This window comes from Megalobrama amblycephala, linkage group LG3 (assembly GCF_018812025.1).
Source record: "Megalobrama amblycephala isolate DHTTF-2021 linkage group LG3, ASM1881202v1, whole genome shotgun sequence".
Lineage (NCBI taxonomy): Eukaryota > Metazoa > Chordata > Actinopteri > Cypriniformes > Xenocyprididae > Megalobrama > Megalobrama amblycephala.
The window spans coordinates 41,392,892-41,409,263 of record NC_063046.1 but is presented as its reverse complement, the minus strand read 5'-3'; the positions used below and the strand labels follow the sequence as shown (position 1 = coordinate 41,409,263).

Sequence of the window (16,372 nt, the reverse complement as noted above, 5' to 3'; positions counted from 1 at the left end):
TAACTGTCATATTGTGCTTTAATATATAGTGTCTTATTTTTAGTATTGTGTTTTGAAGGCTCAATGTCAATGCAATCTTTTCGCAAAGCACTGTTAAAGCCTGCAACTGCATGCATACCACACATTAGTTCCTTTCACATGTTGACTAATGGTTTCAGAAACAGACTTATGCCACAAAATATATATACACACACATATATATATATATATATATATATATATATATATATATATATATATATATATATATATATATATATATATATATATAAGACAATGAATTTAACCCACAGCGCTTAGGTTGCGGTCACCGTTTGTTTCTGAAAGTAACAAAGAACAAACAAACGGCCTTAAGCGTGCTTAGATCTCTGTGGGTAAAAGTTTCCATACATCATCTTATTGCAGTGAAACCCAAGCGTCAAAGCAAAGCGCAGACAACTGTGATCTGGCCACGTTTAGAGTTTGTCCATCAGCATTACAAACCCACCACAAGCAGTGATTATTAAAGAACTTTAATATTACACTGAATCGTTATGCATACGTTATTTTTTCACAGTGGTTCAAAATGTTACATACAAAGAGGTTATTGTACTTTAACATGCTAGCAGATCATTTAACTAGATGCTCTGGATCTGAAGGTGCTGACAGAAGTTCATTCTGTATTTCTCAACGCAAAATTCTTACAAAAGCCCATTTCTAATATCAAATATAAATATTTGTTTGCAATCAACAAATGCTGTTTTTAATCTCTAAAATTCATGACTTAACACACAGTAAACTACTACATGACCATAGTTTGCAAGAATCAAGGTATTGTTTATAATTATAATATAATAAGGTGTGCTGCAACAGTTTGACAAAAGGGATGTGATGCAGGCCTGTGTTTTTCTATTGACTGCACATAGGGGGCGGTAGTAGTTGATGTTTTACAAGATAATATTGTTGGTTGTTATGGTAGTAGACATGTTTTGGGGTTAAATAATCTATTAGGCTTAAACAACATGGAAAGTGTGTCCAACACAGGTTAAATTGTCAGGAATAGTTCATGACAAGCTATAAGACCAAAGACAAAATTCAAACGTTTCCTATAAATACATTGTATTTCTATACTACAAACTATATACAGTAAACATTTGTGAGTATGATGTTACTGAAACAATGACTGGTTATATATGGTTGCTCAAATAACACTGGCCCTGTTTTTTGGATCTGAGCTTGGTGTAACAAAGAAATAAAGAAAATAAAAGGACAAAAACTACTGAAAATAAGAGTTCACGAGAATACCAGTCGATCATTACATCAGAGCCAGATTCAAGAAACTCCGATCGTGAGCAAAAGATAAGCCACACCACATGCTAAACGTCTTGGGTCAGACAGCCTGAATGGAAAAATGACAACAGCCAATCAGACCCAGAGATCATCTAAATCAGAAAGTCAAGGCTTGACTCCTCTAAACCAGGCGTTTCACACCCACACATCTTACAAACGCTCCATAAGATGTTGTCAAATGCACAGAGGACCTCAACTATGCTTAAACTTCTGATATTTTTTCTTCTCTTTAGGACAGGTGTGTTTGCTCTGGAAGAGAGATTTGTTCTGCAAAGTTATATTTATGAAGAGGTGTTATTCTGATCTGCTCTGATGGTCCTGCTTGTGCTTTTCTCCTCTCAGGCCTCACCACATCTGCTGCTGTAGTTCAAACGAAAGTCCTGGAGACCTTCAATGCTGGTGAAACTATAACTTTAGAGTGCTTTATATCTGAAGAGCACGAGAACTACTACTCCTGGTTCAAGCAATCTCTGGGAGAAGCTCCAACATGTATTCTCACTCTCTATGCTGGAGCTTCAACACCAACATTTCATGGAGACTTCAAAAATGATGAAAGATTGACAGCTGTAAAGAAAAATAATTATTTTGCTTTAATTATAAAAGAATTAAAGCCATCGGATACTGGAATCTATTACTGCGGTACCCGTGACTATGATCTTATAACTTTTAGTAATGGGCTGTTTTTAAACTATAAAGGTAAGTAAACAAAGAAAAACTATATAAAAATTAATCTATATCATATAATAATGTATAATCCTCAAAGATTTCTCATTTCAGGGGTAAATACGAGACATCATCATATTGAGCAGTTTTTGTCTGCGGTGGACTCGAATACTCGAATAAATGAGCACGAGTTTAACCCAGGTGACTCTGTGAATCTTCACTGCACTGTTCTCACTGAGAGATGTGTAGGAAATCACAGCGTTTACTGGTTTAGACATGAAACTGGAGATACACATCCAGGAATCATTTACAAGCATGGAAACAGCAATGATCAATGCAAGAAGAGCTCTGAGAGAGATTCCCATTCACAGTCTTGTGTCTACAATCTCCCCAAGAGGAACCTCAGTTTAACTGACGCCGGGACTTACTACTGCGCTGTGGCCATGTGTGGAGAGATACTGTTTGGGAATGGAAGTAGGCTTGAAATTGGAGGTGAGAAATTATATATATTTATATATTGCAGTTTGAATATTTAGACTTTTTTTTAATCTTAGAACCAATTTCTGAGTTCGCCTGGACTGACTTAAAGGTCCCAGTTTTGGTAGCAACGAATATATTGTGCTTGGTGATCATCGCTATCCTTCTGTGTAAGAGAACACAAAAACATCAAGAAACATTTTCTGGTAAGCCATTTGGATTTTAAGAATATTCAGACCATATTTTGTGATAATGTTGATTACTAGAGCATAAATAACACTGATTATATTACTTAAAATTAAAAACTATAACTGTCCAAAAGATTAAATTAAATTCACCTGAATTTAAATAATGTTCTATTGCAAAATATGATGAAATTGTGATTTTATCATTGAGATGTGATTAAAAGAGGTTTGATTACTTTAAAGTACTTACTGCAAAACATACATTTGCACATTAACATATCAAAATGTTTAAATATCATGGCATATAAAATGTATCTTAAAAAAAAACCTCTGAATACTGCAACTAAAAATAAAGTTAATATTTTTTGCAGAAACCCATCTATTACAAAAACTTTGTTCATCTCTTGATAATGAGGTAAATTATAAATATACTATATTGCTGCGCTCCTATGTTTTATTTATGTATCTATGTGTATTGAGTACTTTGGTGTTGGTTTTAGGGTGCACCAGACAAGATAAGCTCCGCAGCACCGCTTTTCCCTGGAAGAAACTCAAACAGACACGAAAGAAGCTCATATACACATGTAGTGTATTCAGCTGCTAGAGGTTACAGTATTAAATAATAATTTTGTGATATAACATGATAAAGTAATATTGTCTTATGTGTGTTTATTAGTTATATTTGTATCTGAATGCTGTTGTGAGCTCCAATAAAACAAATGGCATTGTCTACTTATCAAAACCTGTCTTTTTGTGTGTATGATTTTTAGTAATTCTATTATCATCCACAACAAGCCTACCACTTACAAACACTGAATGATTCCTCAAGATATAAAACATAAGGTTTTGATTTCATTGGTGGAAAAACATTTTATAAAAAGGTCTGATAGCCTTATTCTTATATTATAAAACTAATCATCAGGAAAGCAAAACTGAAATATTGCAGTAGGCTATATACTCTGTAGAAAAACAATATATTGAATTTATGACTAAGAGGGACAAAATACATAAGGGACTAAACATCTTCAATGCATGGCCCCTAATAAAAAGAAACCTGCCCTCTTTGCTCATGTTCAGGCACTCACACTTCCAGGCTTTGGGTCAATCCCCTGAATCTACATATATATGCATGTAAAAAAAAAAAAATCTTACATTTCAGATTTAAGCAGTTTAAATTATCCTTGCTTAATCCAGAGTGTGCAGTTGATTTGATAACCCTTGCCTAACTCCCCCTGCTGTTGAAAATCAAAAAGTTTGCCTCAAAATGCAGTTCAAAAACTCAAATGTTTTCAACACAGCCTTATAATTATAAGGAACTTCCCTACCTCCCTACTAAATAAACAAATCACAAACGAAGTCAAAATAAATGGCAGGACACCCCTACGCTCCTAAAACATGAGTATGAGTTTGGTTAAATAACATTACAAATGAAAGCATGATGCACTGAAAACAGCAACCATGATCAAAAAGGGGAGAGGATCTGTTGATGAGAGGAGGAACCCAGAGTTCTTCAAGCCACCAGGCCAACGCAAGAATGAGGTCGACAGCGCTGCCCTTTTAAAGCAGCTCATCAGCAGGTCCACCAATCAGGTTCCTCCGTCAGCAACCAATCCTTGCACACACATACAGAACAACAACCCAACACAGGAACACAGATGCTGAGGATCGTAACACAACTTATTCTCCTAACCCTAACCCTAAACTAACAGTCTACTAATCCTCCAGAGAGTTAGTTGACATGGTTGCAAAGAGTTAGTAGAATGTCTAAAGTGTACTATCAAAATAAAGTGTAACCCAAATAAGTAATAAAATGTACATTTCTTAGCTAAACATTGGAACTTAGTATGAATTCTTAAAAAAAAATTACCTATATGCAGATACAATAAGCTTCCGCGACTCGAAAACCAACCCAATAACCACATGACAGGAAGATGTGGCAAAAGTGGGCAAGATAATTTTTTTGAACATTTGTCATTTGAAGAAAGGTTTGTTGAGGGTATAGTCCTCTACAGATTTAAGATGACTAAGATATCATAAATCAGATGCATGTGAAATATGACTTTTTTTTAAGAAAGTTAACTTTCTAACACAATATAAACAATTCATAAAAAAACACTCAGAGTCATTGTGTCCTTATATACAGTACTGTATATAATGACTGAGATGCGTAAAATTATTTTGCATGTAGAAGTTATAATTTAGGTGCATTTGCTGTGGGCATTTTATTGCATGTGTCTCAACCAGAGTCAGCAGTGAGAGTTCAACCTGACACTCTACAACTCTTCAGTGCTGCACACCAGGCGATGGACACTTTAAAGTGTTCTGGTCAAAATTTCAAACAGTTCTGCTCCAGGTCCTGTAGCTTCAGCTGAATCAAAAAAATATATTTATTTCCTCACCATTCTCAAGTAAAGCATTTGGACATTGACTAGTGATCTTTTATATGTTAATGACATTAATTAGGCAGCATTTACAAGGCGGAGATCTGAAAACACAATTTCATGATCATTTGCGATTTATAGATTTGTGTATGAGTTTTATAGATAAGTGCATAAGATCCATAAAATACAAGTAATTAAGCTGGGTTGTGTCATCTTATAAGATAAATTGTTATTTATCTGAAACTAATAAGGTGAAGAACATCATTATGCATCAAACAAAGATTATTTGTTATTAACTGGCATCAGATATATAATATCTAAAGTAAATTATGAAAATCATATACTGATAATGTACAACAATGCCAAAGTCTCTGGAAAGAGGGATGGTTAAGTGATATTTTATGTTCCATGTGGTCAAGTGAGCATTATGATGGCAGTGACGTCCTCCACTGGTTGTGCTAGGTAACAATTCAGTGGGGAAAGGAGCCAAAATCTGTTTCAACAGCCTTGAACGTGAAGTTCTGTGGGATGTTGATCTCCTGGAGCATCAAAAGGCCCCGCATTTGCTGATTCCCTTCAGCCCCTCGTCTTCTCCCCTAAAACAAAGCTGTGTGGATCTTTCTCAGTCTTCCGGTCTCCAGCTCTGCCAGTCAAGAGGATCCCATGGCTTCGCCTCCGGCCACTGATCCTGTCATCCTGTCTCCATCTTGGCCTGTTGACCTGTTGGCTCTGCCTTGGCTCCTTCCTCCCTCAGCTCCACCAGAGACCATCGTCCTTATGGCTCCACTGGGCTCTCTCATCCCTCTGGCTCTGTCTTGGTTAGACGTCGCCCCACCTGCAGCATGCACTTACGAGCTCTCTGGGTCACCACCTGGCTACTCCTGCTCCTGGATCCTCTCTTGCTCCTCCCAATCATCGCCACCTTTGTTTCTTCCGCCATCATCTCCTCTATTCTCCAGTCATTCGCTGGTCCCTCATCCTTTTCCAGAGCACCCGACCTCCCCCTCTAGAAGGGGCGTGTAATATCGCAGTTATGCTCATTTTGTTTTTGTTTTCACTCTGTCTGGTTTGTTCCCGTTTGTGTTCTCAGTCTCCTTGGTTACTCCTTTCAATCTTGTTTGTTACTATGGTTACTCATCAGTTCTCTCATTTGCTACACCTGTGTTAATCCCATCTTTGTTTGATCTCAGTATTTATATGGCGGTGTTTCAGCTCTTTTTTCGAATCATGTTGACATTTAGTTCGAGTATGGTTTTGGTAAATCCTCTGTTAATAAATTCTTTTTGCATTCATCCTCTCTACCTACACCACACCTCTGCCTAACCGTGACATTAGGATTTTTTTCTTAATTTACAAAATCTTATTTTATGTCTTAGTTAGAAAATTATAACCCACTCCATCAAGTTTGATAATCAACTCTCAGGTTTTTTACTAAGCAACCAATGACACGCAAGCTGCTGCGAGTTAAACATAAGATTAAAATGGAGAAACAAAATGGCCATTAGGGCTGCATGATATGTCGTTTTAGCATCGATATCACATTGTGCGCATCGCGTCATCAGAGAAGAGAAGAGAAGAGAAGAGAAGTTATATCAATTAAAGATTATGAGGCCGCATTAATTAAAAAAAAATAATAATGCTGTGCATGGATAAATCTTTTATAATAAATAGAGGGTATGCACGTGACATCACTATCGGCCGGAGTGACTGCAGTTACGCCCACTGAGTGGCAAAAAGACTGAGTGGCAGCTTTGGTTTCAGCGTGAATGCCACGAATAACACACAAAACACATCTAAAACAGGAAAGAGCTTTCCGATTGACTGTACAAATACATTTGACAAGGAATCTGAGGTATATTTTTACAGACTGCTGAAAGCTAAAGAAAAGAGAAGCAAATGGATTGCTGCAATTCACAAAAACAACTGGACTCCAGGCAGCAAAATGTAGATTTGCAGTTATCATTTTGTCAAAATGTTGAATTTTGTGAAAAAAATCATTCCCTATACATTGCATTGTTATATATTGTATTGACAACTCATCAATTACATCCTTACCATCTTATATTCTACATAATTGGGCATTTTTAAATAAACACTGACGAAAACTTTAGGGCTGGACGATATGACAATATAACATTAATATAAGTGATCACCTGGATTTAGACCTACCTATATTGTATTTATATAGCATTCACAGGCAAATTTGCTTTATGTATTTCCCCGGCATCAAAATACCATATAAATATAAACACATAAATATAAGTACATATAAATATCAGGAAATGCGATTGCTGGCTGCATGTCAATATCCATGGATCACTGAATCTTTGGTAAGTTGTAAGGAACACTATTGACTCCAGTCTTTAGTTTAAACTGATAATTGTTTGTTTTTCTCATGTTTTCGCAGTTTCCCCTATTAGATCTAGTCATGCAGCAGGCTCTTTTGCCACTCAGTCCAGCTGAGGGGGCGTGTTCTGGCGGGAAAGTGCAGCATATTAGAGGAAAATAGGTGAATATTACAGGGAAATTACCCTCTATACTGCTAAATTCCATAAAAAAGAACTGTCATTTTTGATTTCATGGTGACTTTAACATCATCTCAATAATAATGCATAATTATGATCATTTTCTATCTAAAATGGTGTACATGATACATGTTAGTCCTTTAGTGGCACAAAGCATTCTGCATGTTTTATAAAAAAAAACATATTGCAATAGAATTTGTGAATTCAAGACTCTGTCATCAATCTCAACTCAACCAAGTGAGCAATCTAGACCCGCCCTTCATCCAGGGCAGTTGTGGCCTAATGGTTAGAGAATCAGACTGGTAACCAGGAAATGACTTAGGTGCCTTTTGAGCAAGGCACCTAACCACCAATCACTCCGCGGGCACCACAACAAAATGGCTGCCCACGGCTTTGGGTGTGTCTGTCCACTGTTTTCAGTGTGTGTACTCACTACTCTTAATGTGTGTGCACCTACTTGGATGGGTTAAATGCAGAGGACAAAAAGTATTGGTTACTATATTTGGCCTTCACATGTCACTTTCATTTTCATCAAGCAAAGTGTTTTTGTATAGAAAAAAAGAGGGTGCTGGCTATGATTTTGAAAACCACTAGAGGCAACAGTAAGGGATGGCAATCTAATCAGACTTCCTACTTATGCTTAAACTTTATCCCACCATCGTAATACAATTACTTAATACAAAAAATTTGAGCAAATAAAAATGCGGTGGAAAATAGTTAACGTGTAATGCACACTTACTGAAAAGAACACTTTCATTTGACTTGCAAAGGCCACATGCTGCTTAGGCCTGGGACACACTAGCCAACTTATAAATCTTAACCGATTTTAAAACTGTGGGAAACCACAGACATGAGGGCAGTTTAAACCGATTTTTAGCATTACAATCCTCTGAATGCACACTAGAAGATTCGTCCGGACCGCAAGACCACACACCTGTGGAAATGTAGTGACATTTTCAAAGTGAGACGAGATCTCATTGAGACTCACGAGATCAAACGTGACTTGACGGAAAGAAAATCAAAGGAGATATAAAGAATATGGGTGGTCTTCCTCAATACTCCACTTTCGTGGCATGTTTTATAGTAGGTGCGCACACATTAGGAGTAAAGAAGCACGCAACATCTGGCTGGTGAAGCTGGCTCTCTCTCATTGACTATCGCGGGTATCACGTCAGAGGCAGCCCGATTAAGAGTTGTAAAGATCAAACATGTTTGATATTTACGATTTGGGTGTGTGCGGACTTCTACGCAATCGGGAGCAGTAAAATAATCGTAATGACACCACACAATTGAGGAGTTTTTGGACAAAAAGTCAGTTGCAAGAAGCCACGAATCAGACCACACCGCCCAGATCATTGGGGGTTGCAAATCAGTCTGAAAATCAGGCTTAAAATCTTCAAGTGTGTGCCCAGCCTTAGTCTCGCATAGCCAGACCATTAGACTGAAGGTCAGGACTCCATCGCAGCTTTCACTTCCAAGGACCACCCAAGAGGACATTTGACCAACATGTAACACAACCAATCACAGTTCTTTTTGTTCTACATCATGTTTAGGGGAGTGAAATTATTCATTCAAGAACATAGTGCAAATTTACTACAACAACGGAGCCACAAACGTCATATACTTTTGAAAATCCAGCGTTTAGCTGATCCTGATAAGCGCTCATTGTCACAGTTGGAAACATGACGGCTTTCTTTTCCACAAGTGGGTTTGGCATCACGACGGCTTTGTTTCCAGGTCTCCCGAAAATTATGTAGAATTGAATTGATCAGATGACGACTTCAAAACTCCTGAAGTGTTTCCAGTTAAGTGTGCCATATGCATCAGATGCGTCCAACCGTCTGTGGGCATTACATCTGAAGCTGAGACTGCATGCTGTTAGGCCCAATGCACATCATTGGGTTTACCATCACATGTAGTTCAGCAGGCTTGCATCCTGGTCTAGACAGTAGGTGACTTCATGCAAATGAGTAACCAAATAGTAACATCACTACTCCTATTTATAGATGCAATACAAACAAAAATACACACACACACACACACACACATCTTAAGATCTAAAAACAAAGTAGTATAATCAAATTTTTGTGTCATATGACGTGTCTGATCCTGACTGGCCATTTCATTGGGAGGTCTTATAATTTTTTCAGTGGTAAAAGTCACTCCTCCTCCTTGATATCACCCACTTAATTTCCTCCTTAGCTTTGGTTTGACTGTGCAGAAATGTTACGTATTTCAACTGCAGCATTATTGCTCTTTGGAACGGGTAAGAATAATTATCTTCTGTAAACTACAATTCTATGATGTGAGACATGTAATGAAATCTTTGGAGAGTTATTGAAATGGGCAAACACATTATTAGTGATAAAATGTTTTGTGGTGTGCTATGATTTTACATAACTTTTTTTTTTTTTTTTTTTAAATGGCTTTCAGGTTTTCTCCAAGTTACATTTTCAACAGCAAGCACAAAGGCTCAGCCAGGACAAAGTGTCTCTATGTGGTGTCCACATGCTATCAATGGTACTGGACACCTGTACTGGTTCAAACAAACAGACGGTGATGTACCAGTTCCTATTGTGCACATGTTATACAATGGAAGTCTTCAGAAGGTAGAGGCAAATTATTTCAACAATTTCACAAACGAGCACCTGGTCATGCATCAGTTCATCAAAAGCACGACCCTAACAATTAAGAATGCAAGTACTTCTGATTCTGGCTTCTATTTTTGTGGAGCTATGGGACAGCACCACATGATATTTGGTGATGGAACCAGGCTTGACATAAAAGGTATCTTGTTGAATCTTATTATATGTTCATATATGCAGCCTCTCATGTTCTTTTTTTTTTTTTTTGGTAAATGACTCATACTATTCAACTATTTTTACCCATTCAGAAAAGAATGTCATATCAGAGACAAATGGCACAAGAACCTCAAAAAAGGGTATGTTTGTTCTTTTCTTTTACTGTGCTTAATTGAATCTGCAGGTGTTCAATATGTGAATGTTGTTTATTGTGTTGTCAGTCTCTCATATATGTAATATGTTCTTTGTGGCATCACTTAAAATGTATAACTGAAATATCCACTTTTTACAGATGATGAGAAATCGCCCGTGTCTAGTACCGAGGAGTGTTCAGGAGACATTTTTTTCACGCTGACCCTCCTATTTGGTGGCATCATTGTTTTTACATGTATTATTCCTCTCATTTTAGCGATTAGAAGGGAACATAAAAGGCAGAAGCAAGGTATGATATTTACATATGGTTAAATAGATCAATCACATGTTAATCACAAATGTGCAATGAATACTTTAAAAATAAAATGAATTCTTAATATCTTAACAGTAACTGATTGTTTTTCCTCTCCTATGTGGTAGTCACTGAATGTCAAGCACAACAGCATGATGACAAGGTAAACTTTGATTATTCTGAGGGATAAATAAAACAATTTCAAAATATATCAAATCAGAAATGAGAACAAGCAAATCTCTGTCTTTGTTCCAATTCTTTTTAACATCACTGTTGTGTTTTCTCCCAGATCACACTTACTTTGACCTTTTTGTAAAGAACAAGATGAAATTAATTAATTGATTTGAAATGAATCACTGTTATGCTTCTCCCTGTTGAGTAGACATGCTTTGGTTTTTGCTGACGATACAATGAAAAGTATGTGTTCTGCCATTTAGTAAATTAACAGTTTTTTGGAAATTTTAATGCATTTTTTGAGCATTAAAGATTTTTTTTTTTTTAAACTGAAAATTTTATTTTATAATATATTTTTGGATTGTTTTATGGTATTAACTATTATTTTATGTTTCTGAACAATATTATTTTTAATTCTGTTGGTTGTTAAGGACATGAACAGTTGCTTTTTCTATTTTTTGTAGTAGAATTTTTTTGGGGCTAAGAATAAGGAAAACAGGCTTGAGAATAAAATCTAAGATGTCACATAATGTCTTGGATTAGAATCTTAAAAGCCTATTTCTGCTTCTTTGCAGGAAAATGATTCAGTAGAATATGCTGCGGTGCATTTCAAAAACAAGAGACCCAAAACAGCAGGAAGACAAGCCGAGTACTCAACTGCTGTGTACACTGACACTACTTGAAACATAAAACAATCTAAAACTTATTTGTTAATGAACTATGGTTATTATTACCACCCGAGTAATATCACAATTTATTTTTTTAAGTGTAATTATTGGAGGTCAAATGGTTAGTTTCCAACTCGCGAGTTTCCAACTCAGTGTCATAAGCTTCATCCCTGGGCCTTCACAGAATTAAAATGAGGATAAAATCAGGTTAACCAATTGTGGGCCAGGTAAAATGTATCATGTTGAGAATATAATTCAGAAATGTTCAATAAAACACATGTTCAAAGACACACAAGAGTGAAAGATGCTTTTTATCTGCTTTAGCTGTAAATCTGCTTTGGAAAAATGTATTCTCAAAAGAGCTAGGGGGAAACTATGGGCAGCAAAATCAGTAAACAAAGCATCAAATCAATACATCTGATCAATAATGATACTTCTTGTTTTGAACTGGCAATATGAGCTGTGGAGTTGCCTGTTGATTGACAGGTTTGTCATAGTTTGGATATTTGCATAAGCCACACCCCCTCATATAAATAAAGCACATTGATTTCCTCATCTTAATTTCCTCATGTGTTAGTTTGATTCAGTACAGTGATGGATCATTTAATCATTTCAGCGCTGTTGATCTGTGGCATGGGTAAGCATTACTGCACTATAATTGCTTCAGTCATACATGATAGGAATTATTAATTCAATATTAATTCAATATTAATTAGTAAACATCAGTGTGAGATAGTTCTAAATGCAGCATTTTCTTGTGTGTTATCAATGTTATAAATATCAATAAAGTTATTTGTTATTCCCCTGTGGGTTTTAGGTTTGCTTACAGCTACAGCATCTCAGATAACTAATATATCAGCTCGACCAGGAGATAACGTCACTATTTGGTGTCAACACACCTCAAAAACTGGAAACAACATGCACTGGTTCAAGCAAACAAACAGTGCTGTACCTCTTAGCATTGTATACATGATGTTACCTTTTGAGCTTAAAGTAGAGGCAACATATTTAAATGGCTTTCAACCAGACCATCTGGTGATGTCTCTAAACAGAGAAAACACCTCCCTAAGGATTTTAAATGTGGATATATCTGATTCTGGTCTGTACTACTGTGGTTGGCATAATTGGGTGATCACATTTGGTGATGGAACACACCTAGACATTAAAGGTAATCTTTCTTTATCAAAAGCACTAGAGGAACTGCTTGCCAACATTATGTACAGTAGAATAATAAAATAAAAAAAAAAAACAGATTTTTTTGCAAAATACAGACATTCATTTTTATGATTTCCAGACCGCTTTTCAGTGACGCTTTATGGATAAGAACTGTTGATTTTCAGTTGATATTCATTTATTGCACAGAAAGGAGCGTTACACCACTGAAAAATGAAACAGAAATCACAAATAAAGGTGTTTATCATCTGACTTTCTTTAACATTCATAATCCCATACACAATAATGCTTTTATCTGATTGTGTCTTGGTAGAGTAAAATGTGATTTCCTTTTAACAGATCTCAAGAAGAGTTTGATTTCTACAAAAGACTGTGCTGGAAACATCTTTTATAAACTGACCTTTATTTTTGGTATTATTATTATTCTCATCGCCATTCCTCTTGCCCTTGTCATTGTTAAGATCAGAAAAACACAGAAAAAAGGTAAGATTATCTATTCATTTTAACAGATTTAATTTGTGAATGTGTTAACATAGTTTGTGTATGAATGGCAAATAACTGTACTGTGAAACAATTTTTGACAAGTAATTCTTTAACATAAATTATAATGTAAAACACTGTAAATCGATTAAATGTCTTTCTGTGTTGTCAGATGCTGATCAGCATATAACACAACACCATGAGGTAAATTTATACTTAAAATGAAAAATTATAGTAGCTGATTTCACTATGTGAAAATTAAATTCAAATTCACAAATAAAAAGCAAAGCATATTTCACTCAGAACTCCCAATTAGTCCCGAGTTTGACATCATCTTGACACGTGTACGAAATATTTGAATATGTGCATCTCTGCTATTTAAAGGAGTTAAAATTAAAATAGTTTTAAAAGTATATAATAACGTTTCTAATATCAGTTTATCAATATTCCTTAAATGTCTAAAATTCTTCATGATATATACAGTTTGTTTCTTGAGGATCTTTCGCATATAGATTGCAGGCCTGCGTCTGTTTTTCTGTTTAGTTCTATAGGACTGCGTGGTTTAAATCTTTTTGTAAGAATCCAGATCTATAGAAAATAATATCGCTCTATCTGAGCAAAATTAAATATGATTTATTCTTAAATAAAGTGAGAAAAAAGCAATAATTATTGGGTATAAAATATAAAGTATCTTGCATTTTATATATGTGGACTACAAATCAGGAACAATATTAGCTAAATTTCTCTTTCCATGACTATTTCCCAAATTCCCCCAACATCAGAATTAAATAATTAAATGTACATGGCAACAGTGAATGTAGGTCAGTGCTACTAAGTCTATTTTATATATAATAATTATTATTTGTTTTGCTAAATGCATTGATTTACTTCTAAACACATTGGAATTTAATTTAAGAAGTTTAATAAGTCATATTGATTTGAAAGCTTACAGTAGCTCTGTCGTTAAAAGTGCCTTTGGATGTTTTGCAGGAGCCTCATTCAACGTTGTATGCTGCTTTACGGTTCTCCAAACAGAAAACCAGAAGAGCAGCTAGACATGCCGAGTATACAGATGTTGTGTATTCTGCTACTAGATAGTCCAACAATGATGGTCAAATATTGTAGCCTATTGTTATGTTTACAAGCTATATTTTCATCAAGATGCTAATATTTATACGCTATTGCTTATGCCATAAATTTAAAGTGTATGTGGGCTTTGCAACGTGTAGTATTTTTGATGCAATAAATGTTGTGAAAAATCAAATGCATGTGAAAGTTCTACAAAGAAATTTAATTTAGATCTGTTTATATATGTATCGTGAAGATATAACTAGGCCTCAGAAGAGGCAGGGATTGTGAATGATATCATTTCCTATACAGACCCTGACAGGAAGAAGCTGCTCAGTGTAGAATGAGACGTGCTGAGGGGAACTTCAGCGGACAGGATTACAAAGCTGAAAATATATACTTCAAAACATAATTATACCTTTGTGCACATTTCACAACAATTTAATACTCTGTGAGCAGCAGCAGTATAGCCTGATCATGATGAACATTTTTATAATATTGCTCATGGCAATTTATTAGCAGAACATTCTTTCAAAACAAAACATTGTGTCATATGTATATATTTATAAAAAAAAAAAATAAAAAAAAATCTTTAAATGTCTTTGTGCCAGTGGGTGCACCTGTCAGCACACAAGAGCATCACAGTTTGACTGTTTTCCGCTCACCAGACTGACCCTCGGCTCATCTCTCACACCCCTCACTGCAGCTAAACCACATAAACACCATTCACACTACATGCCTTTCACACTACTTTCCATAACCACAAACAAAATACCCCTTGTTTATAAGTGAGGGGGCAAGTCACAGATGACAATAACTTGAATAAAAAAAGTATATATACTTGAATAAAAAAATAAATATTATGTTACAGACAGGTTCTGATTGCACAATGAAGCTGAAATGTGTAAAGGATTTGGTGTTAAGAGGTCAAATGACAACAGAAGACAGGTGACATTTCAAAAAAGTCCTTCAAATTGCTTTCATTATTATTATTATTATTATTATGGAGACTATATATAGGATACATCAAATCCTCTTAATTGCAGTTCGAATATTTAGACTTTTTTTAATCTTAGAACCAATTTCTGAGTTCGCCTGGACTGACTTAAAGGTCCCAGTTTTGGTAGCAACAAATATATTGTGCTTGGTGATCATCGCTATCCTTCTGTGTAAGAGAGCACAAAAACGACAAGAAACATTTTCTGGTAAGCCATTTGGATTTTAAGAATATTCAGACCATATTTTGTGATAATGTTGATTACTAGAGCATAACTGACACTGATTATATTACTCTTAAAATTAAAAACTATAACTGTTCAAAAGATAAATTTTAATCCAGCTGAATTTAAATAAAGTTCCACAGTAAAATATGATTAAATGTTGATTTTATCATTGAGATGTGATTGAGAGAGGTTTGATTACTTTGGAATACATATTTCAAAATATACATGTGCACATTAACATATCAAAATGTGTAAATGTTAAATGTCTTTAAATTAAACTCAAAAAGAACTAAAAAGAAAGTTAATATTCTTTGCAGAAACCCAGCCATTACAAACACTTTCTTCGTCTCCTGCTAATGAGGTAAAATTTAAATATACTACATTGCTGTACTCCCAATATTTTATGTTTTATTTATTTAGTTATGTGTATTGAGTACTTTGGTGTTGGTTTTAGGGTGCACCAGAGGAGATAAAGCTATGCAGCGGTACATTTCCCTGGAAGAAACTCAAACAGACACGAGACTGAAAGAAGAAGCTCATATGCACATGTATTGTACTCAACTGCTAGAGGTTACAGTACCAAATAATAATTCTGTGATATAATTCTGTAATGTAACATTTAAATTAAAGTAATATTGCCCTGTGTGTTTATTAGTTGTATCTGAATGTAGTTCTAATAAAACAAATGCCACCGTCTTACAAAAATTTTTGTCTTTTTATACCACTTATAGTGATTCTATTGTCATCCACAACAAGCCTACACTGTATGATTCCTCAATA

At 35.3% G+C, this 16,372-nt stretch overlaps 2 protein-coding genes across 3 annotated transcripts; both read left to right on the top strand.

The window, feature by feature from the left end:
• The first annotated feature begins 724 nt into the window (after positions 1–724).
• On the top strand, positions 725–16,312 carry nitr12 (novel immune-type receptor 12). Of its 2 annotated transcripts, none has more exons than XM_048185437.1 (6): positions 725–1,567; positions 1,672–2,025; positions 2,107–2,484; positions 15,446–15,574; positions 15,910–15,953; positions 16,047–16,312. In XM_048185437.1, the coding sequence occupies exons 1-6, from the start codon at positions 1,498–1,500 to the stop codon at positions 16,116–16,118; spliced, it is 1,047 nt and encodes a 348-aa protein (XP_048041394.1). In that variant the 5' UTR covers positions 725–1,497; the 3' UTR covers positions 16,119–16,312. The 2 variants fall into 2 exon arrangements, with proteins under 2 accessions (XP_048041394.1, XP_048041393.1); XM_048185436.1 differs by lacking the exons at positions 15,446–15,574; positions 15,910–15,953; positions 16,047–16,312 and adding exons at positions 2,547–2,675; positions 3,026–3,069; positions 3,155–3,396 and having other exon boundaries at positions 728–1,567.
• Positions 9,578–12,273, top strand: LOC125265309 (T-cell surface glycoprotein CD8 beta chain-like). The gene is made up of 6 exons (XM_048185443.1): positions 9,578–9,826; positions 9,994–10,347; positions 10,454–10,501; positions 10,654–10,803; positions 10,935–10,969; positions 11,556–12,273. Exons 1-6 carry the CDS (start codon positions 9,784–9,786, stop codon positions 11,661–11,663), a joined length of 738 nt encoding a protein of 245 aa, XP_048041400.1. The 5' UTR covers positions 9,578–9,783; the 3' UTR covers positions 11,664–12,273.
• Positions 16,313–16,372: the final 60 nt, after the last annotated feature.